The 23,636-nt window shown below is 35.8% G+C and overlaps 3 protein-coding genes across 4 annotated transcripts; 2 read left to right on the top strand and 1 right to left on the bottom strand.

Annotated features, from left to right (window-relative positions):
- The first annotated feature begins 1,390 nt into the window (after positions 1–1,390).
- Positions 1,391–9,418, top strand: LOC116916592 (vitellogenin). The gene is made up of 16 exons (XM_032921847.2): positions 1,391–1,550; positions 1,634–1,935; positions 2,134–2,557; positions 2,655–2,800; positions 2,875–3,012; positions 3,078–3,242; positions 3,305–3,544; positions 3,621–4,153; positions 4,215–4,383; positions 4,451–6,688; positions 6,753–6,972; positions 7,045–7,517; positions 7,591–7,764; positions 7,833–8,261; positions 8,332–8,991; positions 9,076–9,418. Exons 1-16 carry the CDS (start codon positions 1,514–1,516, stop codon positions 9,262–9,264), a joined length of 6,537 nt encoding a protein of 2,178 aa, XP_032777738.2. The 5' UTR covers positions 1,391–1,513; the 3' UTR covers positions 9,265–9,418.
- A 351-nt stretch (positions 9,419–9,769) lies between these two features.
- LOC116916594 (vacuolar protein sorting-associated protein 33A) lies at positions 9,770–12,743 on the top strand. Its single transcript, XM_032921852.2, has 12 exons — positions 9,770–9,962; positions 10,034–10,072; positions 10,150–10,343; positions 10,403–10,490; positions 10,578–10,682; positions 10,764–11,058; positions 11,134–11,260; positions 11,322–11,482; positions 11,545–11,699; positions 11,763–12,147; positions 12,208–12,330; positions 12,402–12,743. Exons 1-12 carry the CDS (start codon positions 9,903–9,905, stop codon positions 12,494–12,496), a joined length of 1,827 nt encoding a protein of 608 aa, XP_032777743.2. The 5' UTR covers positions 9,770–9,902; the 3' UTR covers positions 12,497–12,743.
- On the bottom strand, positions 12,136–13,542 carry LOC116916599 (centromere protein V). Of its 2 annotated transcripts, none has more exons than XM_032921858.2 (5): positions 13,310–13,542; positions 13,114–13,237; positions 12,824–12,884; positions 12,608–12,739; positions 12,136–12,315 (listed from the first exon to the last, which is right to left on the bottom strand). In XM_032921858.2, exons 1-5 carry the CDS (start codon positions 13,405–13,407, stop codon positions 12,284–12,286), a joined length of 447 nt encoding a protein of 148 aa, XP_032777749.1. In that variant the 5' UTR covers positions 13,408–13,542; the 3' UTR covers positions 12,136–12,283. The 2 variants fall into 2 exon arrangements, with proteins under 2 accessions (XP_032777749.1, XP_045025060.1); XM_045169125.1 differs by having other exon boundaries at positions 13,348–13,541.
- Positions 13,543–23,636: the final 10,094 nt, after the last annotated feature.

The raw sequence follows: 23,636 nt of genomic DNA, 5'->3' as shown, positions 1-23,636 counted from the left end.
TAATCTTCAGTTACTCATGGTAATAATCTTACTTTTTTGGATAAATACAGTAAGGTAGACAGTTAGTAGACGTTAGAAGTAAAAGATGTATTGCCTTTTACGATGTTTTCTATCCAAAAGGATACAAAATATCGCCATGGGATTGCGATAGGCTCAGTGTAAGTTGACATTGAGAAGTGATAAAATAAGTTGTGATGGTGAAGAATTATATTCTGTTAAACATATTACTAATTACTAGAACGAAAATGAAAAATTTGGAACCCGAAACAGAATGATTTTATAAAAACGAAACTATACGCCCCTCCCCCCTTCTTCATTTTAAAATATGGTGCCATACATACATTAAATACTTACGTTAAATAATTAACCCCTGTTAAAATAGGTGGCATAGTTTCCAACTGTTGACGTAAACGTGGGGGGAAGGTTGCTTTTTTCAAATTCCAATTGGTTGTACAATTTTGGACGATTAATTTTTTTTTTCTCCTTTTGCTCACAATATGTTCACTCTTCCTCCTGCTTCTAAAAATTCCTGTCTACCTCCCTTGTCTCGTAAGTTTTTTTAGTAGAAAATGGTTGCAGTTATACCGATAAAGTTTGTTTTTGACAATGTATCTCTTTTGACTTGACTACAAGTAACTAAATTAAAGCCATTGGCCGATAAAAAGTCGTTTAGTCATCCAAACTACTTTGTCAAAAACTTTAGTTCAATAATCGAACATTGTCAGGAAAACGTTGTGTTATTTGATGTGTCAAAGTGCGCCATTCGATCTTTGACGATTGCATGATTGCAAAAAATAAAAAATAAAAAAATTAAAAAAAAATGAAAATAAATCCCTTGAAAGTGAGAAGCAATGTAATGGGACAGACGTCTCGATTGGAAAGAAGTTGGTGTGGAGCACAGCACGCAGTTGGAAAGCGAAATGAGATCCGAGATAATATGGACCGGAAATTAGCTGTTTTTACCAAGATGATTCGCCATCAGCGATGCAAGTACACAGATGAAACTGAGACTCGGTTGCTTTTTCAGGTCATGTGGTTTTGATGCTCAAACCCACGCTGCGTACAGCGCAATTGGAGCTTGATAAACACGAAAAAATAAGTACAAATTAAATTGGAAACTTATTTAGTTATTGCGGTTCCCCGCGCTTGTTTGCACTCGTCCTTGCGCATTCACTTTACAATGATCCCATAATTGGTAAAAGGATCTCCAAAGAAAGCAATGGTGGTGTGATTTTGTACTCGATGAGCTGAGCACACACAGCTAAGCAGATTTTGCATGTGTAAAGATGTGGAAATTTTAAATCGAAGAGATAGATGTCGAGCCGTCTCAGCAGCTCACGATGCGTTTTTTTCGCATGACCTCGTTGTATTAGAGGTTATCTGTGCAGAGCATACGAGACTAGCTGAAATCCGCTGATGGGCCATCTTTAGGAAAGGCTACATAAGCCGAACTTTCTCACGGGCCACAACTGTGTTTCGTCTCTTTACCCATTGCCGCAAATTCTTGAGGCACATGGTTACCAAGATGCGATTCTTCGCTCTCTTTATTGGTATTATACAAATTCATTCTTAAAATTGTTACTTTTTAATTTGTCTTCTTTAACAAACCTGAACATTGCGCTACCAATTCTAGTGATTGCGGTCAGTGGCTGCGCTGGCAAGTCCGTCGAAGGACCCCGCCGTGCCATCGTATCGATTTTGAATGATGGAATCAATGGCAAAATCATCTTTGAGCAGGCTTCCCCTAAAAGCCCGGTGAAGATCCGCGGCACTGTCTACGGCTTGGAGCCCGGCATGCATGGCATGCACGTGCACGAAGGCCAACAGCTGGGAGCTGATTGTCACCAGGTTGGCCCTCACTTTAATCCGACCGGTAAACAACACGGAGGACCCCGCGATGCTAACCGTCACGTTGGTGACTTGGGCAACATCAGGGTAAGCTCACGCTCGTTAAGTAACCAAATACTTCCAGTGTTCGGTGCTCAATCCTTACTACACACTCATAGTTTTGCAGCTTTTTAAATGATTGGCTGGTTACGCTGTTTAAATACTGAACGCTAGCAATGATTTTATTTTATCTAGTGATGATTTACTGAATTACTAAGGAATTATTAAAATCACAAACCATTTCAGGCCATGCCATCCGGCCAGGTTTCCCGGGCAGAAATCAGTATCCTGTCCCAGGTGATGTCCTTGTACGAAGACCAGCAAAACAGCGTTCTCAACCGTGCTCTGGTAATTCATGCCAATGCCGATGATTTGGGTCGTGGTAACGGCCCCGAAAGCCTTAAAACTGGCAATTCGGGTGCTCACATCGCCTGTGGTCTGATCTCTTCTGTCGATGTCGATGAACAAAATATCGAAATTGATGAACAACTAGTCAGTGGTCATCCCCAACATGGAAACCACGGACATAACCGTAGTCAGAATGGTAACACACACTCTGCTGAGAGCAAGCCATTGAGAAGTTTGGAGGATTGGTCTTCGTTTGAAACCATCAAACCCGCTAAACCCCACGATGGTTTCGAACTGAAAACTGCTGTTCCTACCCACAACGGTAATAAATTTATTTTCCACGCCCTTTTTTTTTTCTTTAACATTTTTGTATAAAATTTTAACTGAACTTTTTCTATCAACAATGTTGCCACAATTAGTTTGGAAAGTTGGTCGCGTCTACGAGTATGACTACTCTGGTTTCCTTTCAACCGGTATGATGGGAATCAGCCCCATTATCTCTGGAGGATCAATTTCAGGCCGTCTGATCGTTGAACCCGTGGATCACAGCACCATCAACATTGCCGTAAGTCTTACTAATATGAAGTAACGCTAAAGACAATTCATTTTTAATTTGACAAATAAAATCACTTCAAACAGTTCACCAATCTGAGTGGAAAAATGTTCAATGAAGCTGTTCTGGAAGAATTCGTTAAGGCTGATCCCGGCATCAACGTCCCCTTAATGGATAAGGAACACCTTGTTAAACCCATTCAGATGAAGATTGTCAATGGCAGGGTAAAAAAAAATAAAAAATACTTGCAGTTTAAATTTGAAGATGATAAATTCTTCTGCCTTTGCAGATCGAAAATGTCGCCATCAGCAAGTCGGAACCTCTGTGGACTGTCAACTTCAAGCGCGCCGTTGCCGCCCAACTGCAACTACAGCTCGATGGAGCTTCTGGTGTCTTCCACAAAGAAGAGCACAGCGCCTATTACGCCGAGAACACCGTCTACTACACCATGGAGGTAATTTTGAATGGCTTTTAGTGATTTGAACTCAGCAGTTAACCACGAAAATTCGATTTCAGGGTTGTACCAGTGGTGAATGTCAGACCTGGTATCACATTAGCCGCATCCCCAAGCAGCAGTTGGTTTCCAACCCACAATTGCTGGCTGTACCTGAGCTCTGCGAGGGTTTCCCCGTTTATGAAATCGTCAAGAACCGTGATTTTGACAAATGCAAAAACCTGCCCGTCTTTAACTATATCAGCACCCCCGGTATGCAGTGCGACGTCACTAGCGGCGCAAGCTGTCAGAACGAGTGGGCGGTAGGCGTTAATTTTGCTTCTGTTGTACTCTAAATGTGTATTGTTCCATGATTTTCAATGTTTGATTGGTTTTTAGCATGTGGATCTTGTCAGGATTCTCGGTTGTAAAATCAACGAGGAGACTTTCATCGTTCAACGCATCAAGACCATGGATCGTTTGGTTACCAAGCCTCTTGCTTATGAAACTGAGGCCCTTGAAGGCTTGACCATTCAGAAAATAGAGTTGGTGGACATCAAGAACCAGAAAAGCGATCATACCATGATGAAGATGCCCGCTGATGTCCAACATTACAAATCCTTGACTTACGCTTACGATGAAGAACACGCCACCGAAGGTTCTCGTATGAGTCAGCCTGGTCTTCGCGATATCAACACACCGTTGGTGATGAATGTTGAAAAAGAAAAAGCTATCAAGGAAGCTGATCGTTTGTTGTCGGAGATCCTTCGTGATATTGAAGGCACTGAATACTACACCGATCCCAGTGGCAAGTTTGTCGCTGACAAAATCGAAATGATGCGTAAAGCCATCTCCAACTTGGAGTTCCCTGAGCTTTCCGCTTTTGTTTCCAAACATTTGAGCAAGGAAAGTGATGAATGGAGCCCCGTCAGGTAGGGTTGCTTCAAAAAGGAAAATCAATTTCATCAAGTAAACTTTACTTCACTTATCCAGCCAAGTGATCTTGGATGCTTTGGTCATTTCTGGAACCAACCCTTCGGTGATGATCGTTCGCGACTGGATCCTTAAGGGACGTCTTCAAGGAGAACAGGCTGTCATTGCTATTTCCACGCTTCCGGCTACCATCAAGACCCCCACGAAGCAGCTTTTGATCAACTTGATTGTAACAGAAATTCCCACATTTTCGATTCACTCATGTTACACAATCTGTTTGTTTTTTCTCTCGATAGGAACTGATGAAATCCGAAGTGGTGACAAGCAACAGAGACTTGAAATTCGCCACAGCCTTGTCCGTTTCACGTCTCGTCTACCAGGCTTGTGTCAACAGCACCACGAGTACCAATTTGTTCCCCAAGATGGTTATGGGCGAATTTTGCTCTGTCCGCGACCCATTGGTGACTCGCCAGTTGGTTCCTTGGCTAAACGAACAGCTGAAGAAGGCCACCGATGACGTTGAGCGCATTGCCATGATGGCTGCTTTGGGTAACATCGGTCACGAGGTTATCATCCCTTCGATTCTGCCGCACATCAGCAGCTGCGAACCCAGCAGCCATTTCGAAGCCCAGTGGTACGAACGCCATCGACGCTCAATGCGCGACGACGAAGAACCGATGATCAAGAAAGAATGGAGAAAGAAGTGGCTGACTTACAAGAAAAAGCACCACAACAAGGAAGCTTCCGTCGAAGAATTGTTGGACCAATTTGAAGAAGAACTCCGCAGTGAGATGGAGGAGGAAAAAACTGGTAAAAGCCAGAAGAAGACTCACAGGCCAGAACATAAAAAAGAGAACAAGAAAGATAACAAGAAATCGGCCAAGTTGAGCAAGAAGGATGAAAAGAAAGAACGCAAAGCTGCCAAGAAAGATGGGAAAGAGTATGAAGAATTGGAGGAAGATATCAAGATGGACGAGAAGGAAGACAAGGAAGCCTTCAAATCCGCCAAAAAGGAAGAAAAAGATGAATTCAAGTCAGGCAAAAAAGAGGAAAAGAAGGAAATCAAATCAATGGTGAAAGAAGAGAAACAGGAAATTAAAAAAATGAAATCCGAAATCAAGACTGAAAAATCCAATGAAAAGGAATTCGAACTGTTTAACGAATTCACCGACGAGGAAGACGTTGTTACCGATTTCGAAGAAGATGTAGAAGAAGAAGAGGATTCGCTATCGATGGAGGATGTCGAAGACATGGCTGCCTGCAACATTTTGCGCACCAAAGCCATCTACGCCTTGTCCACCATGGCCGTCAATAAGCACGAAATCGTCTCCAAAATTCTGATGCCCGTCTATTTCAACAAGGCCGAAGAAACTGAGATCCGTTTGGCCGCTTTGTCTCTGCTCTTCATCAGCAACCCACCTGTGGCTTTCTGGGAACGCGTCGCTCTCAGCACCTGGGTCGAATCTAACGATCAAGTTTCTCACTACATTTACACCACCATTGCCAGCTTGGTGAGCAACAAAGATCCTAAACGCCGCGACATTACTCAGCGTGCTGAATCGGTCTTGCCCATGATGAAGCCGATGCGCTGGACTTCTTTCGTTTCGTCTAACTACCTTAAGGCCGGTTACGAGGAGAAGACCCGTCTCGGTTACTTGACCAAGACGGTCAATTTCCCTGGATACGAATCCTTCATCCCATCAAACCACTACAATAGTTTGTACCTCACTTTTGGCCCTTGGTTCACTCGTCTGTTTGACGTTTCCATCAACAGCAAGCAGCCAGAAAAGTTCCTCGACAAATTGCTGGGCAAAACTTTCCTCCGTGGAAAATCCAACAAGGACGAGTCGTTGCACACTCATCCCGATCTAGAGAAGATCCAAAAAGAACTCAAAATTGAGGCTCGTGCCACCGGTCAACCCGAGATTTTCATCTACGTCAACTTCATGGACAATTACCAACGGTTCTTGGCCATCACTCCTTTGAGCATTGAGAAAATGGTGGAGAAATTGATCCGCAATAGCGTTGAACGTAGCGCTAGGAGCGAATCCTCCTTCAGCGTACACAAAGTATTGCCCATGATCGATATTTTCGTTCGCGTTCCGTCAGCCATGGGTCTCGCTTATTCAGGCATCGGTCAAGTCCGTCTCTTTGCCTCTGTCAAGACCGATACTCGCACCAATGTAGACTTTAAATCGATGAAATCCTTGAGGGCTCAAACCGAAGGCACCATCATGCCCGTCTTCAATTTGGATATCTGCAACAAAATCACTCTTGAGATGCCCTTCAGCCGCTCTTATCCGACTGCCGGAGTTCATGTTGAAATGATCGTTGCTATGCCTGGCCGTTTCTCCATCATTGCCGATATGGACAAGGCCAATATTGAGACCAGCTGGGAATTTTTGGGTGGCAAATTGCGTCTAGCTCGCCACGCCGTTATCCCATACACCACCATCCGCAAACTGGGTGATTACACTCCGTCCTTGCTCCTACCTGAAACAAAACCCATCATGCTTCTAAACAAACCTCTGCAGGTATTTTATTATTTGTTCCTATGAATGTTAAATCGCCATAAGCCAACGATTTTTCCCCGTTAAGACTGAAACTCCTTTCGGTGGACAAGCATTGGGTTTGAACATGTTGTTGACTGAACGCGGTGACGTTCAGGCTTTGCGAGCCCCCAACGCTTACAACCAAGATTGGTTCGGTTACTTGCTCTTCAGCGCTCTGCCATCCACTCTTCGCTATCACGAGACCAACCTCTTTTTGGATCAGGCAAAATCTGAGACCAAGATCATCAAGAGCTCTTTCTCCATCGGTAAATCCCCGAAAAACATTTATGAGAAATAACTTTATTCATTTTGACATGAAATTCGTTCTCCTGCTCTAGTTGTCAAACAGGGTGAAGAGGTCAATTCTGAGCTGCTAGAAGAGGAAGAACGTGAAAACAAGGGTCTAATGAAGAAGATGAAGAAGGTTGATGAAAGAGACATTTTCGAGCAATTCGGTAGAAAAGAGCGCAAATTCCAGGAACTTTTCCATCAGATGGCAGAACCTGTTGGCTATTCTTTGGAAATGGCCATTGAGTTAGTTGGCAGTGCCAAACCTCGTGTGTTCGGTACCTCTCTTTCTTACGGAGTTGGAGATTACGGTCGGTCTCACCGCGGTAGTCTCAAGGTGGAGAAACGTTTCGAATCGGAGATGGGAGAAAACTTTGTTTTGTGTGTCGATGTTGACGCTAAACTGCCCAGACCATCTGTAGTCCGCCGCGAAGAATTCTTGCGCGATGACATTTCACGCACCTCCTCCATCAAGATTGGATTCGGCAAATCTTGCACTGACGATCGCAAGATCATCATCAACGTAATTCACTTACATAAGCTAAAGAATACTCGTAAAAAAGGTATGGCGGTTGAACTCTTGTACACATTTTTAGGCACAAATGGCCCGCAGTGAGGACGAGATCCCTTCAACCATCCAATCCCAGATGCAGGAGCGTCAGTGCGCCAAACAGGAATTGTTCGGTCGTGGAGTTAGCGAAGAATGCCTGTCCACTCGTCGCTTGGCTGCCATCCTCAACAAGGGTGTGGTGACCATCGACTACAACGAGGTTGTTAAGAGAATTTCGTTTCATTATAATTTTCCGTGCGAAGAATTTGAACCGATTTTCAAATGTAGATGCCCGGAGTTGTACGCAACGTGACTACCAAGGTGAGCAACCTTTTCCGTCGCTGGATGGGCGAACACATGTCGGACAACCAGGTGGACGTTAAGAATACGGCCAGCCAAATCCGCATTGAAACCGTTTACTATCCTATCATTGGTTCCATGGATCTGCGTGTCTACAAACCTGAATCGAATACATTCTACCATGGCATCAATATCCATCCTTTGGCCGAAGCCGTTCTGCCCTTCAATCCTCGTCTTACCGCTTTCCGTGCTGTTTATGGTGGCCCAGGTCTCTGCATGGTCGATCGCGATTCCGTTACTACCTACGATGGACTCACCTACAATACCTCCATCGAAGGATGCGACCAGCTCATCACTAAGGACTGTTCCGGTCGTTATAAAATGGCCGTTTTGGCTCGTGAAGAAAAGAACGCAAAGGTAAGCGTATCTTCAAATGCCGAAGGTTGAATTTTTATTTTTAAGGATGGATTTTTTGTTATTTTCTTAGGTTGTGACCGTGTACCTGAACCGTGAAAAGATTGAGATCAATCCCGCTCAAAAGAAGGCCAAGGTCAATGAAGTGGAACACGTCTTTAACGACGTTTCCCGCGTTTACCAGGTCAGGGATGTGGATCAGGACATTATTGCCCTTATCCGCATGACCAGTGATGGATTCATGGAAGTGGACTCACCGAGCCATTTGATCCGCGTAACTGCAAGTGCCGAAGAGGTTATTCTCTTGAACTCCCCCATTCATCGTGGACGCTTGTGTGGCCTCTGTGGTTCCCAGACTGGCGATAAGATCACTGACCTTGCTGGACCCAAAAAATGTCCTCTGCCTGAAAACCTGATGAGTGTTGCTTACGAACTGAGGCAACCGGCTGGGTGCAAGAGCGTTCAAACACCTGGAGAAAAAGAGGTTCTACGTCGTATTCAGGACAAATGCATCAAAGAAGAATCGCATGCTGTCTTTGGACTGACCGATAGACGTCCCATGGCACCCATGTTCCAGCAGCATGTCCTGTCAATGGGCATCCGCAGCGCCGAAACTGACTGTGATCTCTCCCGCAACCGCATGATTCATCGTGGACGTAAGCGCTGTTTCTCAGTCGAGCCGGCCCTGAAGTGCTCAGCTGGCTGCCAGCCAGCTGAATTTGAAACTGTCAAGGTATTTGGAAACCTTTAAAAAAGTTATTACCATATCCCTTTTAAACTTGAGTGTGTATTGATGCGTATGAATTCGTATCAATAGATGGGATTCCATTGCCTTCCAAGCGGACCGCTATCCGATCAGCTGAAGGAGGCCCTACCCATCCGTCCATTGGACGAGTTGGCCGGAATGGAGGTGACCAATATGGCTGTCTTGCGCGTGCCTTCTTCCTGCACTCCTTCTAGTGTCCGTGTGGAAGACAAAGAGCCTAAATCGCATCGTCATCACTAAAATACTACAGTGAACTGTTTGAACTGACTTGGACTAGGGAATAATGGCTGGTTCACCCCATTTATTCATTTATTTCGAGAAAAATAGTAATTATTTTAACGTGTATTGTAATTGGGGAAAAACATCAATGGAAATATAAAGATATACAATGAAACGGTTTAATATGTGAATTTTTTTTTACCTAGAAAATTACAGTAGGTAAGCTTTTCTTAAAATATTTCTCCAGAACGGTAAAAAAGACAATATTAATAAAAATGTTTTCATGTAAAATCTAAGATAACCTCTTTTTGGGAACCTTCCTACTATTTTACATCGATTTTTCAATAAGATCATTAAACCCAACCACAGGATATCTACTATCGGCAGACAGTTAGTCATCAACTCAAAAAATCTTTGTCTATGTCTATCTAAGTTGGTCTGTTGGTCTCTGACAGACCTAGGTCCCGCAACTAAACCCCACACTTTCGCCACCATCTTCCGTACTCCGCCTTCCCACTATTTAATATAAACTACACATTGGTTAGTGTTTGTTGATTGTTGTTCACTTGTTCACTTCTGTCAGTCTGCAAATGTTTATAGCAATTTACTAATTTATCCGTAAAATCACTACCTTAAATATATAGCTTCACGTAGAAGCGATGGCACACTTATCCGCCGGTAAAGTAAACTTTGGCACGCTGAGAGAACTAGCCAGAAAGGTATTATTATTCTTATAAACGTACAACTATGGAAATACTATTGATGTTCCTTGTAATTGTTTGATTCATAGGATCTGGTTACTCTTTTGGAGAAATTTAGCGGAACAAAGGTAATATTTCTGCTTGATCATGGTTCTATGACAGTATACAAAATTATTTGTGTGTGCATTCTTTGCCATTTTACTAGGCCATTTTTTGGGATGAAGAGCTGACTGGACCCATTGGGTTGGTGGCTGAATACAGTTTTCTCAAAGAACTTGATGTTGTCAAAATGTTTCAACTAAAACGGGGGCGCATACCCTCTGTCTCTGTTAAAAATATATTGTTCATCACAAGACCTGAAATTGAACTTATGGATTGTATTGCAGATAATCTACATTGGTAAGATTAAAAATATCAATTTTTTTTGAAAGAAGCCCAACATGTTTTTTTTAATGCAGTGAAGAAAACCAAGGTCACTCTGCCAACAAGGAGTACCAACTGATTTTTGTCTCTAGAAGATGTGCAGTGTGTGAACAAAGACTCAAGGTTGGTGACCATCTATAACTTAAAAAAGAAAAGGAAAAAGAAAACATAGTTTCAAACTAAAAATATTGTGTGCATAACGGTCATTAGGACAAAGGAGTCTATGGCACTCTTACTTCTATAGATGAACTGCCCATTGACTTTTATACATTAGACAGTGATGTTATTTCAATGGAACTTGATAGTATTTTCAAGGTAAATAACAATATGGTATACAAATCAAATTTAGAAGGAATGCCATTTGTGATTTTGTTGACTCTCCTTCTACACCCCAAGGATTTGTATATTGATAACGAAACCAGCTCTTTGCACCAAATTGCTCGTGGGCTGATGACCGTCCAAAGTCTTTATGGCATTTTTCCTAATATCGTCGGTAAAGGCCGCCATGTCCGCAACATATTTGAATTGATGACGCGAATGCGACGTGATATCGGAGTTGACTGTGATCCTCCCATGTCTCCATTGTTCGACACCCTGATGATCATTGATCGGACAGTTGATTTGGTCACACCTGTTGTGACGCAGCTGACATACGAGGGTTTAATTGATGAATTTTATGGAATAAAACATAGTAAGCCTGTTTGTTTGTATTAATTGGAATGTAAAATACTTAATTGTATTTCTGTCTTCTGTTATTTACATTCAGATACCGTCAAACTCCCAGGTGAAAAGTTTCAAGCAGCAACTTCTGGAGGTCAGTCACCTCGCTCAGATGACAGCGCAGTTAAATCCATTGTTCTAAACTCAGCTGAAGAGCTTTACGCTGACCTAAGGTGACAACCCTGAGAGTTTTCCGCGAGTTTTATCCCTAATCACTGGTTATTATTTTGACAGAGACAAAAACTTTTCCGCAGTGGGCACCACCCTCAGTCGGAAAGCCAAAGCTATTTCAGCTCAGTATGAAGAACGGCACGAAGCAAAAACGGTTAGCGAGTTGAAACAATTTGTAGCAAAACTGCCACAGATGCAAGCTACTAAACAGTCACTTGCTTTACGTAATTGTTTAAAGAAATATTCCAAGCCATTAATCAAGTTAAATCGCTTGAATTTCTTTTAGATACATCAATCGCCGAATTGGTTAAGGAAATCACAATTTCGGAGGCTTTTCAGGAAGCGCTTCAGGTCGAGCAAGACCTTTTGAATGGAATCGATACCGACAAAGTATGCCCTTACATTGAAGATTTCATTTGTAAGCAGGAACCTTTGACAAAGGTACGGAATGCTTTTGTTGTTGACTAATGTGCAACGTATTATTTCATTTGTTTTCTACAAAAGGTTCTTCGCCTAATTTGCCTGCAATCGGCCTCCAACAGTGGCCTGAAACCGCGTGTCCTAGAACACTATAAAAGAGAAATCATCCATGCCTACGGATTCCAGCATATGGTCACCCTTCATAATCTGGAGACGTGTGGTCTCCTTCGGTTGCAACAAAGCAGTCGTCCTTTTACTGTAATAAGGAGAGCGCTGAATCTCACCGTGGACGATGTCAATGAAATAACACCGACTGATATCTCATATGTGCACTCCATTTACGCGCCACTGAGCGTACGTTTGGTTCAATGGGCAGCCAAGCCTGGATGGAAGCAGATTTCCGATGTCCTTAATTTGATTCCAGGACCTTTAGTTCAAGAAACTCAACCTATCTCCATGGATTTAAGAAGTTAGTTGTATTACATTCTAGATTAGATTAGCGTTGACTTTCATATGTGTTTGGTTTTAGGAAATTCCAAGAATAGTATTCATAGTTCGATTGAAGAAACAAAGGTCACGCTAGTCTTTTTCCTCGGTGGGTGTACCTATGCAGAGATTTCTGCTCTACGGTTCCTGTCTAAAAGAGATGATGGTCAGTATTCTTCGTCGATCGCGTGTACTATTGATATACTGGTATTGCTAATTGGTTTTTTCTTTTTACAGCTCCCACAGACTATCTTATTGCCACCACGAATATCGCAAATGGGGAGAACTTTCTAAATAGCTTGTCAGAAACTCTAAACAATTCTCTAGTCTGATACTGTTAAACTTGCACCGTTATTTCGTATTTCGATAACCAAACATCTAGTAAAATGCGCGTTATATAGTTTTTTGCAGAAATAGTACATTCTGCATTTATTCCATATTACTTGTTGATGGGTGTTGAGAAAATTTTTTGATCTCTGGAAATTTTCCCATACTCTCCTCCCATTGTTGACCATTAAACGTTTTAGTGATGACTTCTTGAACTGTGCCTTGATCAATACAGTGAGGCATCACCCCTAATTACAAGCAAACACAGTTTCTTTTGAACTATCAGTAAGGTTGGTATAGAAGCATCGTTATGTTTGAATTTAAATAATTACCTATTCCGTCCGGGTTAGATCTCGGTATATAAAAACTTTGGACACCACATGTCTTGCAAAACTGAAATCGAATGAAACAAAAGCTCGAGTCATGACGAGATACTCTGAAGTAACGTAGCCCGTGAAATAGGACTGGAGAAAAAGAATTCGTAGAAATGGAACTGACATTTGAAACATTCTGAGCAGTCCTATTTTTCCCACAGAAATCGGATTGAAAATACCTGTCCATTTCTCTAGCACAATTTAAGTCCTATTTCACCGCCGATCTGAAAACGGTCTCAAAGAATCACCTGGTGTTTAGCTTGATTTGTGCCAAAAGTGTATGTCGTCAGATGATTCTTTCCTTGGAGCAAAGTGAAGTCGGTTGATGGGACGATGAAATGCCTGTTTTGCTTTTTCGTGCATATGCTACAGCTATTAACCAGACACACCCATATGCATCAAAGTTTACAAAATGTAAGGAGGAAATAAGTAAAATAACAATACTTGCAGTCAAAGACAATTACGGCCGAAGGGGCTATTACTTTGAAACGAATTTGACCACAGTGACAGCCCCCATAATGAATTATGTTGGTTGAACTCATTATGCAGCAAAAAACATGTAATTTTTCTGTTAAACCGTAATTTTTGCTAAAGATTTATGGAACGCAATTGACCCACTTTTTTTTAAAGACAACCCTTCTTCGCTAGTTGATCTTTTATTGTAAATAAATAGTTAACTAGCATTGTCATCTAGCGGTCAAAATTGACGCTCGAAGGAAGGATTTTAAGTAAACCACGCCCTCGAGGAGGAGGAGTCTACTACGTTCTGAATTTATCGATCGATTGTTAGACAGATTTTGATCGCCACCACCCCAACTCTATATTTTGTTGTTAACGTTAAGTTTAAAAAAAACTATAAGGCCAATTGAAGAATAAACTTGATTTCCGTGATTACCATTCAATTCTGAATTGAAATCATGTTTCTTAAACAAAAGTTGAAAATTCGGCCAAAAATGGAAAAGTGGGAAGGGTATAGCCTTCCCACTTTTGTCAAAATCTTCAAAAAATAGAATTAGACAAAAATCACAAAGCATAATCAAAATTGAACGCTAATTAAGAATCTGATATTGGTTTCTCGTTAAACCAAACGGGTTTTAAAAAAAAACAAAGCAAATTCATATTAACGCACCAACTTTGTTGATGTTTTTTACGATTGTTTCATAAACTATGTAACTTAATGAAAAATAAACCTGATTTTCGTTATTTTCAGTCAATTTTCAATCTAAATCATGTATTTTAAGCAAAATTTGAAATTTAGTCAAAAATGAAAAGTGGGAAGGGTATAGCCTTCCCACTTTTGTCAAAATCTTCAAAAAATAGAATTAGACAAAAATCACACAGCATAATCAAAATTGAACGCTAATTAAAAATCTGATATTGGTTTCTCGTTAAACCAAACGGTTTCAAAATAAAACAAAGCAAATTGCTATTAACGCACCAACTTTGTTGATGTTTTTTACGATTGTTTCATAAACTATGTAACTTAATGAAAAATAAACCTGATTTTCGTTATTTTCCGTCAATTTTAAATCTAAATCATGTATTTCAAGCAAAATTTGAAATTAAGTCAAAAATGAAAAAGTGGGAAGGGTATAGCCTTCCCACTTTTGTCAAAATCTTCAAAAAATAGAATTAGACAAAAATCACACAGCATAATCAAAATTGAACGCTAATTAAAAATCTGATATTGGTTTCTCGTTAAACCAAACGGTTTCAAAATAAAACAAAGCAAATTGCTATTAACGCACCAACTTTGTTGATGTTTTTAACGATTGTTTCATAAACTATGTAACTTAATGAAAAATAAACCTGATTTTCGTTATTTTCAGTCAATTTTAAATCTAAATCATGTATTTTAAGAAAAATTTGAAATTTAGTCAAAAATGAAAAAGTGGGAAGGGTATAGCCTTCCCACTTTTGTCAAAATCTTCAAAAAATAGAATTAGACAAAAATCACACAGCATAATCAAAATTGAACGCTAATTAAAAATCTGATATTGGTTTCTCGTTAAACCAAACGGTTTCAAAATAAAACAAAGCAAATTGCTATTAACGCACCAACTTTGTTGATGTTTTTTACGATTGTTTCATAAACTATGTAACTTAATGAAAAATAAACCTGATTTTCGTTATTTTCAGTCAATTTTAAATCTAAATCATGTATTTTAAGCAAAATTTGAAATTTGGTCAAAAATGAAAAAGTGGGAAGGGTATAGCCTTCCCACTTTTGTCAAAATCTTCAAAAAATAGAATTAGACAAAAATCACACAGCATAATCAAAATTGAACGCTAATTAAAAATCTGATATTGGTTTCTCGTTAAACCAAACGGTTTCAAAATAAAACAAAGCAAATTGCTATTAACGCACCAACTTTGTTGATGTTTTTTACGATTGTTTCATAAACTATGTAACTTAATGAAAAATAAACCTGATTTTCGTTATTTTCAGTCAATTTTAAATCTAAATCATGTATTTTAAGAAAAATTTGAAATTTAGTCAAAAATGAAAAAGTGGGAAGGGTATAGCCTTCCCACTTTTGTCAAAATCTTCAAAAAATAGAATTAGACAAAAATCACACAGCATAATCAAAATTGAACGCTAATTAAAAATCTGATATTGGTTTCTCGTTAAACCAAACGGTTTCAAAATAAAACAAAGCAAATTGCTATTAACGCACCAACTTTGTTGATGTTTTTTACGATTGTTTCATAAACTATGTAACTTAATGAAAAATAAACCTGATTTTCGTTATTTTCCGTCAATTTTAAATCTAAATCATGTATTTTAAGCAAAATTTGAAATTTAGTCAAAAATGAAAAAGTGGGAAGGGTATAGCCTTCCCACTTTTGTCAAAATCTTCAAAAAATAGAATTAGACAAAAATCACACAGCATAATCAAAATTGAACGCTAATTAAAAATCTGATATTGGTTTCTCGTTAAACCAAACGGTTTCAAAATAAAACAAAGCAAATTGCTATTAACGCACCAACTTTGTTGATGTTTTTTACGATTGTTTCATAAACTATGTAACTTAATGAAAAATAAACCTGATTTTCGTTATTTTCCGTCAATTTAAAATCTAAATCATGTATTTTAAGCAAAATTTGAAATTTAGTCAAAAATGAAAAAGTGGGAAGGGTATAGCCTTCCCACTTTTGTCAAAATCTTCAAAAAATAGAATTAGACAAAAATCAAACAGCATAATCAAAATTGAACGCTAATTAAAAATCTGATATTGGTTTCTCGTTAAACCAAACGGTTTCAAAATAAAACAAAGCAAATTGCTATTAACGCACCAACTTTGTTGATGTTTTTTACGATTGTTTCATAAACTATGTAACTTAATGAAAAATAAACCTGATTTTCGTTATTTTCAGTCAATTTTAAATCTAAATCATGTATTTTAAGCAAAATTTGAAATTTGGTAAAAAATGAAAAAGTGGGAAGGGTATAGCCTTCCCACTTTTGTCAAAATCTTCAAAAAATAGAATTAGACAAAAATCACACAGCATAATCAAAATTGAACGCTAATTAAAAATCTGATATTGGTTTCTCGTTAAACCAAACGGTTTCAAAATAAAACAAAGCAAATTGCTATTAACGCACCAACTTTGTTGATGTTTTTTACGATTGTTTCATAAACTATGTAACTTAATGAAAAATAAACCTGATTTTCGTTATTTTCAGTCAATTTTAAATCTAAATCATGTATTTTAAGCAAAATTTGAAATTTAGTCAAAAAAAAAAGGGAGGGTATATCCTTCCCCCTTTTGAAAAAAAAAGGGGGCTTCCCCCTTTTATCAAAATCTTCAAAAAATAGAATTAGACAAAAATCACACAGCATAATCAAAATTGAACGCTAATTAAAAATCTGATATTGGTTTCTCGTTAAACCAACGGTTTCAAAATAAAACAAAGCAAATTGCTATTAACGCACCAACTTTTTTTTTTTTTTTTTACGTTTGTTTCATAAACTATGTAACTTAATGAAAAATAAACCTGATTTTCGTTATTTTCAGTCAATTTTAAATCTAAATCATGTATTTTAAGAAAAATTTGAAATTTAGTCAAAAATGAAAAAGTGGGAAGGGTATAGCCTTCCCACTTTTGTCAAAATCTTCAAAAAATAGAATTAGACAAAAATCACACAGCATAATCAAAATTGAACGCTAATTAAAAATCTGATATTGGTTTCTCGTTAAACCAAACGGTTTCAAAATAAAACAAAGCAAATTGCTATTAACGCACCAACTTTGTTGATGTTTTTTACGATTGTTTCATAAACTATGTAACTTAATGAAAAATAAACCTGATTTTCGTTATTTTCAGTCAATTTTAAATCTAAATCATGTATTTTAAGCAAAATTTGAAATTTAGTCAAAAATGAAAAAGTGGGAAGGGTATAGCCTTCCCACTTTTGTCAAAATCTTCAAAAAATAGAATTAGACAAAAATCACACAGCATAATCAAAATTGAACGCTAATTAAAAATCTGATATTGGTTTCTCGTTAAACCAACGGTTTCAAAATGAAACAAAGCAAATTGCTATTAACGCACCAACTTTGTTGATGTTTTTTACGATTGTTTCATAAACTATGTAACTTAATGAAAAATAAACCTGATTTTCGTTATTTTCAGTCAATTTTAAATCTAAATCATGTATTTTAAGAAAAATTTGAAATTTAGTCAAAAATGAAAAAGTGGGAAGGGTATAGCCTTCCCACTTTTGTCAAAATCTTCGAAAAATAGAATTAGACAAAAATCACACAGCATAATCAAAATTGAACGCTAATTAAAAATCTGATATTGGTTTCTCGTTAAACCAAACGGTTTCAAAATAAAACAAAGCAAATTGCTATTAACGCACCAACTTTGTTGATGTTTTTTACGATTGTTTCATAAACTATGTAACTTAATGAAAAATAAACCTGATTTTCGTTATTTTCCGTCAATTTTAAATCTAAATCATGTATTTTAAGCAAAATTTGAAATTTAGTCAAAAAGAAAAAGTGGGAAGGGTATAGCCTTCCCACTTTTGTCAAAATCTTCAAAAAATAGAATTAGACAAAAATCACACAGCATAATCAAAATTGAACGCTAATTAAAAATCTGATATTGGTTTCTCGTTAAACCAAACGGTTTCAAAATAAAACAAAGCAAATTGCTATTAACGCACCAACTTTGTTGATGTTTTTTACGATTGTTTCATAAACTATGTAACTTTATGAAAAATAAACCTGATTTTCGTTATTTTCAGTCAATTTTAAATCTAAATCATGTATTTTAAGCAAAATTTGAAATTTAGTCAAAAATGAAAAAGTGGGAAGGGTATAGCCTTCCCACTTTTGTCAAAATCTTCAAAAAATAGAATTAGACAAAAATCAAACAGCATAATCAAAATTGAACGCTAATTAAAAATCTGATATTGGTTTCTCGTTAAACCAAACGGTTTCAAAATAAAACAAAGCAAATTGCTATTAACGCACCAACTTTGTTGATGTTTTTTACGATTGTTTCATAAACTATGTAACTTAATGAAAAATAAACCTGATTTTCGTTATTTTCAGTCAATTTAAAATCTAAATCATGTATTTTAAGCAAAATTTGAAATTTGGTAAAAAATGAAAAAGTGGGAAGGGTATAGCCTTCCCACTTTTGTCAAAATCTTCAAAAAATAGAATTAGACAAAAATCACACAGCATAATCAAAATTGAACGCTAATTAAAAATCTGATATTGGTTTCTCGTTAAACCAAACGGTTTCAAAATAAAACAAAGCAAATTGCTATTAACGCACCAACTTTGTTGATGTTTTTTACGATTGTTTCATAAACTATGTAACTTAATGAAAAATAAACCTGATTTTCGTTATTTTCAGTCAATTTTAAATCTAAATCATGTATTTTAAGCAAAATTTGAAATTTGGTAAAAAATGAAAAAGTGGGAAGGGTATAGCCTTCCCACTTTTGTCAAAATCTTCAAAAAATAGAATTAGACAAAAATCACACAGCATAATCAAAATTGAACGCTAATTAAAAATCTGATATTGGTTTCTCGTTAAACCAACGGTTTCAAAATAAAACAAAGCAAATTGCTATTAACGCACCAACTTTGTTGATGTTTTTTACGATTGTTTCATAAACTATGTAACTTAATGAAAAATAAACCTGATTTTCGTTATTTTCAGTCAATTTTAAATCTAAATCATGTATTTTAAGAAAAATTTGAAATTTAGTCAAAAATGAAAAAGTGGGAAGGGTATAGCCTTCCCACTTTTGTCAAAATCTTCGAAAAATAGAATTAGACAAAAATCACACAGCATAATCAAAATTGAACGCTAATTAAAAATCTGATATTGGTTTCTCGTTAAACCAAACGGTTTCAAAATAAAACAAAGCAAATTGCTATTAACGCACCAACTTTGTTGATGTTTTTACGATTGTTTCATAAACTATGTAACTTAATGAAAAATAAACCTGATTTTCGTTATTTTCAGTCAATTTTAAATCTAAATCATGTATTTTAAGAAAAATTTGAAATTTAGTCAAAAATGAAAAAGTGGGAAGGGTATAGCCTTCCCACTTTTGTCAAAATCTTCAAAAAATAGAATTAGACAAAAATCACACAGCATAATCAAAATTGAACGCTAATTAAAAATCTGATATTGGTTTCTCGTTAAACCAAACGGTTTCAAAATAAAACAAAGCAAATTGCTATTAACGCACCAACTTTGTTGATGTTTTTTACGATTGTTTCATAAACTATGTAACTTAATGAAAAATAAACCTGATTTTCGTTATTTTCAGTCAATTTTAAATCTAAATCATGTATTTTAAGCAAAATTTGAAATTTGGTCAAAAATGAAAAAGTGGGAAGGGTATAGCCTTCCCACTTTTGTCAAAATCTTCAAAAAATAGAATTAGACAAAAATCACACAGCATAATCAAAATTGAACGCTAATTAAAAATCTGATATTGGTTTCTCGTTAAACCAAACGGTTTCAAAATAAAACAAAGCAAATTGCTATTAACGCACCAACTTTGTTGATGTTTTTTACGATTGTTTCATAAACTATGTAACTTAATGAAAAATAAACCTGATTTTCGTTATTTTCAGTCAATTTTAAATCTAAATCATGTATTTTAAGAAAAATTTGAAATTTAGTCAAAAATGAAAAAGTGGGAAGGGTATAGCCTTCCCACTTTTGTCAAAATCTTCAAAAAATAGAATTAGACAAAAATCACACAGCATAATCAAAATTGAACGCTAATTAAAAATCTGATATTGGTTTCTCGTTAAACCAAACGGTTTCAAAATAAAACAAAGCAAATTGCTATTAACGCACCAACTTTGTTGATGTTTTTTACGATTGTTTCATAAACTATGTAACTTAATGAAAAATAAACCTGATTTTCGTTATTTTCCGTCAATTTTAAATCTAAATCATGTATTTTAAGCAAAATTTGAAATTTAGTCAAAAATGAAAAAGTGGGAAGGGTATAGCCTTCCCACTTTTGTCAAAATCTTCAAAAAATAGAATTAGACAAAAATCACACAGCATAATCAAAATTGAACGCTAATTAAAAATCTGATATTGGTTTCTCGTTAAACCAAACGGTTTCAAAATAAAACAAAGCAAATTGCTATTAACGCACCAACTTTGTTGATGTTTTTTACGATTGTTTCATAAACTATGTAACTTAATGAAAAATAAACCTGATTTTCGTTATTTTCCAGTCAATTTAAAATCTAAATCATGTATTTTAAGCAAAATTTGAAATTTAGTCAAAAATGAAAAAGTGGGAAGGGTATAGCCTTCCCACTTTTGTCAAAATCTTCAAAAAATAGAATTAGACAAAAATCAAACAGCATAATCAAAATTGAACGCTAATTAAAAATCTGATATTGGTTTCTCGTTAAACCAAACGGTTTCAAAATAAAACAAAGCAAATTGCTATTAACGCACCAACTTTGTTGATGTTTTTTACGATTGTTTCATAAACTATGTAACTTAATGAAAAATAAACCTGATTTTCGTTATTTTCAGTCAATTTTAAATCTAAATCATGTATTTTAAGCAAAATTTGAAATTTGGTCAAAAATGAAAAAGTGGGAAGGGTATAGCCTTCCCACTTTTGTCAAAATCTTCAAAAAATAGAATTAGACAAAAATCACACAGCATAATCAAAATTGAACGCTAATTAAAAATCTGATATTGGTTTCTCGTTAAACCAAACGGTTTCAAAATAAAACAAAGCAAATTGCTATTAACGCACCAACTTTGTTGATGTTTTTTACGATTGTTTCATAAACTATGTAACTTAATGAAAAATAAACCTGATTTTCGTTATTTTCAGTCAATTTTAAATCTAAATCATGTATTTTAAGCAAAATTTGAAATTTAGTCAAAAATGAAAAAGTGGGAAGGGTATAGCCTTCCCACTTTTGTCAAAATCTTCAAAAAATAGAATTAGACAAAAATCAAACAGCATAATCAAAATTGAACGCTAATTAAAAATCTGATATTGGTTTCTCGTTAAACCAAACGGTTTCAAAATAAAACAAAGCAAATTGCTATTAACGCACCAACTTTGTTGATGTTTTTTACGATTGTTTCATAAACTATGTAACTTAATGAAAAATAAACCTGATTTTCGTTATTTTCAGTCAATTTTAAATCTAAATCATGTATTTTAAGCAAAATTTGAAATTTGGTAAAAAATGAAAAAGTGGGAAGGGTATAGCCTTCCCACTTTTGTCAAAATCTTCAAAAAATAGAATTAGACAAAAATCACACAGCATAATCAAAATTGAACGCTAATTAAAAATCTGATATTGGTTTCTCGTTAAACCAAACGGTTTCAAAATAAAACAAAGCAAATTGCTATTAACGCACCAACTTTGTTGATGTTTTTTACGATTGTTTCATAAACTATGTAACTTAATGAAAAATAAACCTGATTTTCGTTATTTTCAGTCAATTTTAAATCTAAATCATGTATTTTAAGCAAAATTTGAAATTTGGTCAAAAATGAAAAAGTGGGAAGGGTATAGCCTTCCCACTTTTGTCAAAATCTTCAAAAAATAGAATTAGACAAAAATCACACAGCATAATCAAAATTGAACGCTAATTAAAAATCTGATATTGGTTTCTCGTTAAACCAAACGGTTTCAAAATAAAACAAAGCAAATTGCTATTAACGCACCAACTTTGTTGATGTTTTTTACGATTGTTTCATAAACTATGTAACTTAATGAAAAATAAACCTGATTTTCGTTATTTTCAGTCAATTTTAAATCTAAATCATGTATTTTAAGCAAAATTTGAAATTTAGTCAAAAATGAAAAAGTGGGAAGGGTATAGCCTTCCCACTTTTGTCAAAATCTTCAAAAAATAGAATTAGACAAAAATCACACAGCATAATCAAAATTGAACGCTAATTAAAAATCTGATATTGGTTTCTCGTTAAACCAAACGGTTTCAAAATAAAACAAAGCAAATTGCTATTAACGCACCAACTTTGTTGATGTTTTTTACGATTGTTTCATAAACTATGTAACTTAATGAAAAATAAACCTGATTTTCGTTATTTTCAGTCAATTTTAAATCTAAATCATGTATTTTAAGAAAAATTTGAAATTTAGTGAAAAATGAAAAAGTGGGAAGGGTATAGCCTTCCCACTTTTGTCAAAATCTTCAAAAAATAGAATTAGACAAAAATCACACAGCATAATCAAAATTGAACGCTAATTAAAAATCTGATATTGGTTTCTCGTTAAACCAAACGGTTTCAAAATAAAACAAAGCAAATTGCTATTAACGCACCAACTTTGTTGATGTTTTTTACGATTGTTTCATAAACTATGTAACTTAATGAAAAATAAACCTGATTTTCGTTATTTTCAGTCAATTTTAAATCTAAATCATGTATTTTAAGAAAAATTTGAAATTTAGTCAAAAATGAAAAAGTGGGAAGGGTATAGCCTTCCCACTTTTGTCAAAATCTTCAAAAAATAGAATTAGACAAAAATCACACAGCATAATCAAAATTGAACGCTAATTAAAAATCTGATATTGGTTTCTCGTTAAACCAAACGGTTTCAAAATAAAACAAAGCAAATTGCTATTAACGCACCAACTTTGTTGATGTTTTTTACGATTGTTTCATAAACTATGTAACTTAATGAAAAATAAACCTGATTTTCGTTATTTTCAGTCAATTTTAAATCTAAATCATGTATTTTAAGCAAAATTTGAAATTTAGTCAAAAATGAAAAAGTGGGAAGGGTATAGCCTTCCCACTTTTGTCAAAATCTTCAAAAAATAGAATTAGACAAAAATCACACAGCATAATCAAAATTGAACGCTAATTAAAAATCTGATATTGGTTTCTCGTTAAACCAAACGGTTTCAAAATAAAACAAAGCAAATTGCTATTAACGCACCAACTTTGTTGATGTTTTTTACGATTGTTTCATAAACTATGTAACTTAATGAAAAATAAACCTGATTTTCGTTATTTTCAGTCAATTTTAAATCTAAATCATGTATTTTAAGCAAAATTTGAAATTTAGTCAAAAATGAAAAAGTGGGAAGGGTATAGCCTTCCCACTTTTGTCAAAATCTTCAAAAAATAGAATTAGACAAAAATCAAACAGCATAATCAAAATTGAACGCTAATTAAAAATCTGATATTGGTTTCTCGTTAAACCAAACGGTTTCAAAATAAAACAAAGCAAATTGCTATTAACGCACCAACTTTGTTGATG

Source organism: Daphnia magna, linkage group LG2, assembly GCF_020631705.1.
Source record: "Daphnia magna isolate NIES linkage group LG2, ASM2063170v1.1, whole genome shotgun sequence".
In the NCBI taxonomy this organism is placed as follows: domain Eukaryota; kingdom Metazoa; phylum Arthropoda; class Branchiopoda; order Diplostraca; family Daphniidae; genus Daphnia; species Daphnia magna.
Note: the sequence above shows the minus strand (reverse complement) of the source record. Positions and strands in the feature narration are given on the sequence as shown.

Bases quoted from the DNA above. Each gene is read 5' to 3' on its own strand.
- LOC116916599 (XM_032921858.2), bottom strand. From the start codon at position 13,407: ATGAGTTCAACCAACATAATTCATTATGGGGGCTGTCACTGTGGTCAA. The intron at 12,885-13,113 runs GTGATTCTTTGA...ATTCGATTTCAG, and splicing joins CAAATCAAGCTAAACACCAG to TTTTGCAAGACATGTGGTGT. The intron at 12,740-12,823 runs GTAATTATTTAA...GCTTGTAATTAG, and splicing joins ATCTAACCCGGACGGAATAG to GGGTGATGCCTCACTGTATT.
- LOC116916594 (XM_032921852.2), top strand. From the start codon at position 9,903: ATGGCACACTTATCCGCCGGTAAAGTAAACTTTGGCACGCTGAGAGAA. The intron at 10,073-10,149 runs GTAATATTTCTG...CCATTTTACTAG, and splicing joins AGAAATTTAGCGGAACAAAG to GCCATTTTTTGGGATGAAGA. The intron at 12,331-12,401 runs GTCAGTATTCTT...TTCTTTTTACAG, and splicing joins CCTGTCTAAAAGAGATGATG to CTCCCACAGACTATCTTATT.
- LOC116916592 (XM_032921847.2), top strand. From the start codon at position 1,514: ATGGTTACCAAGATGCGATTCTTCGCTCTCTTTATTG. The intron at 2,558-2,654 runs GTAATAAATTTA...TGCCACAATTAG, and splicing joins TGCTGTTCCTACCCACAACG to TTTGGAAAGTTGGTCGCGTC. The intron at 6,973-7,044 runs GTAAATCCCCGA...CTCCTGCTCTAG, and splicing joins CAAGAGCTCTTTCTCCATCG to TTGTCAAACAGGGTGAAGAG.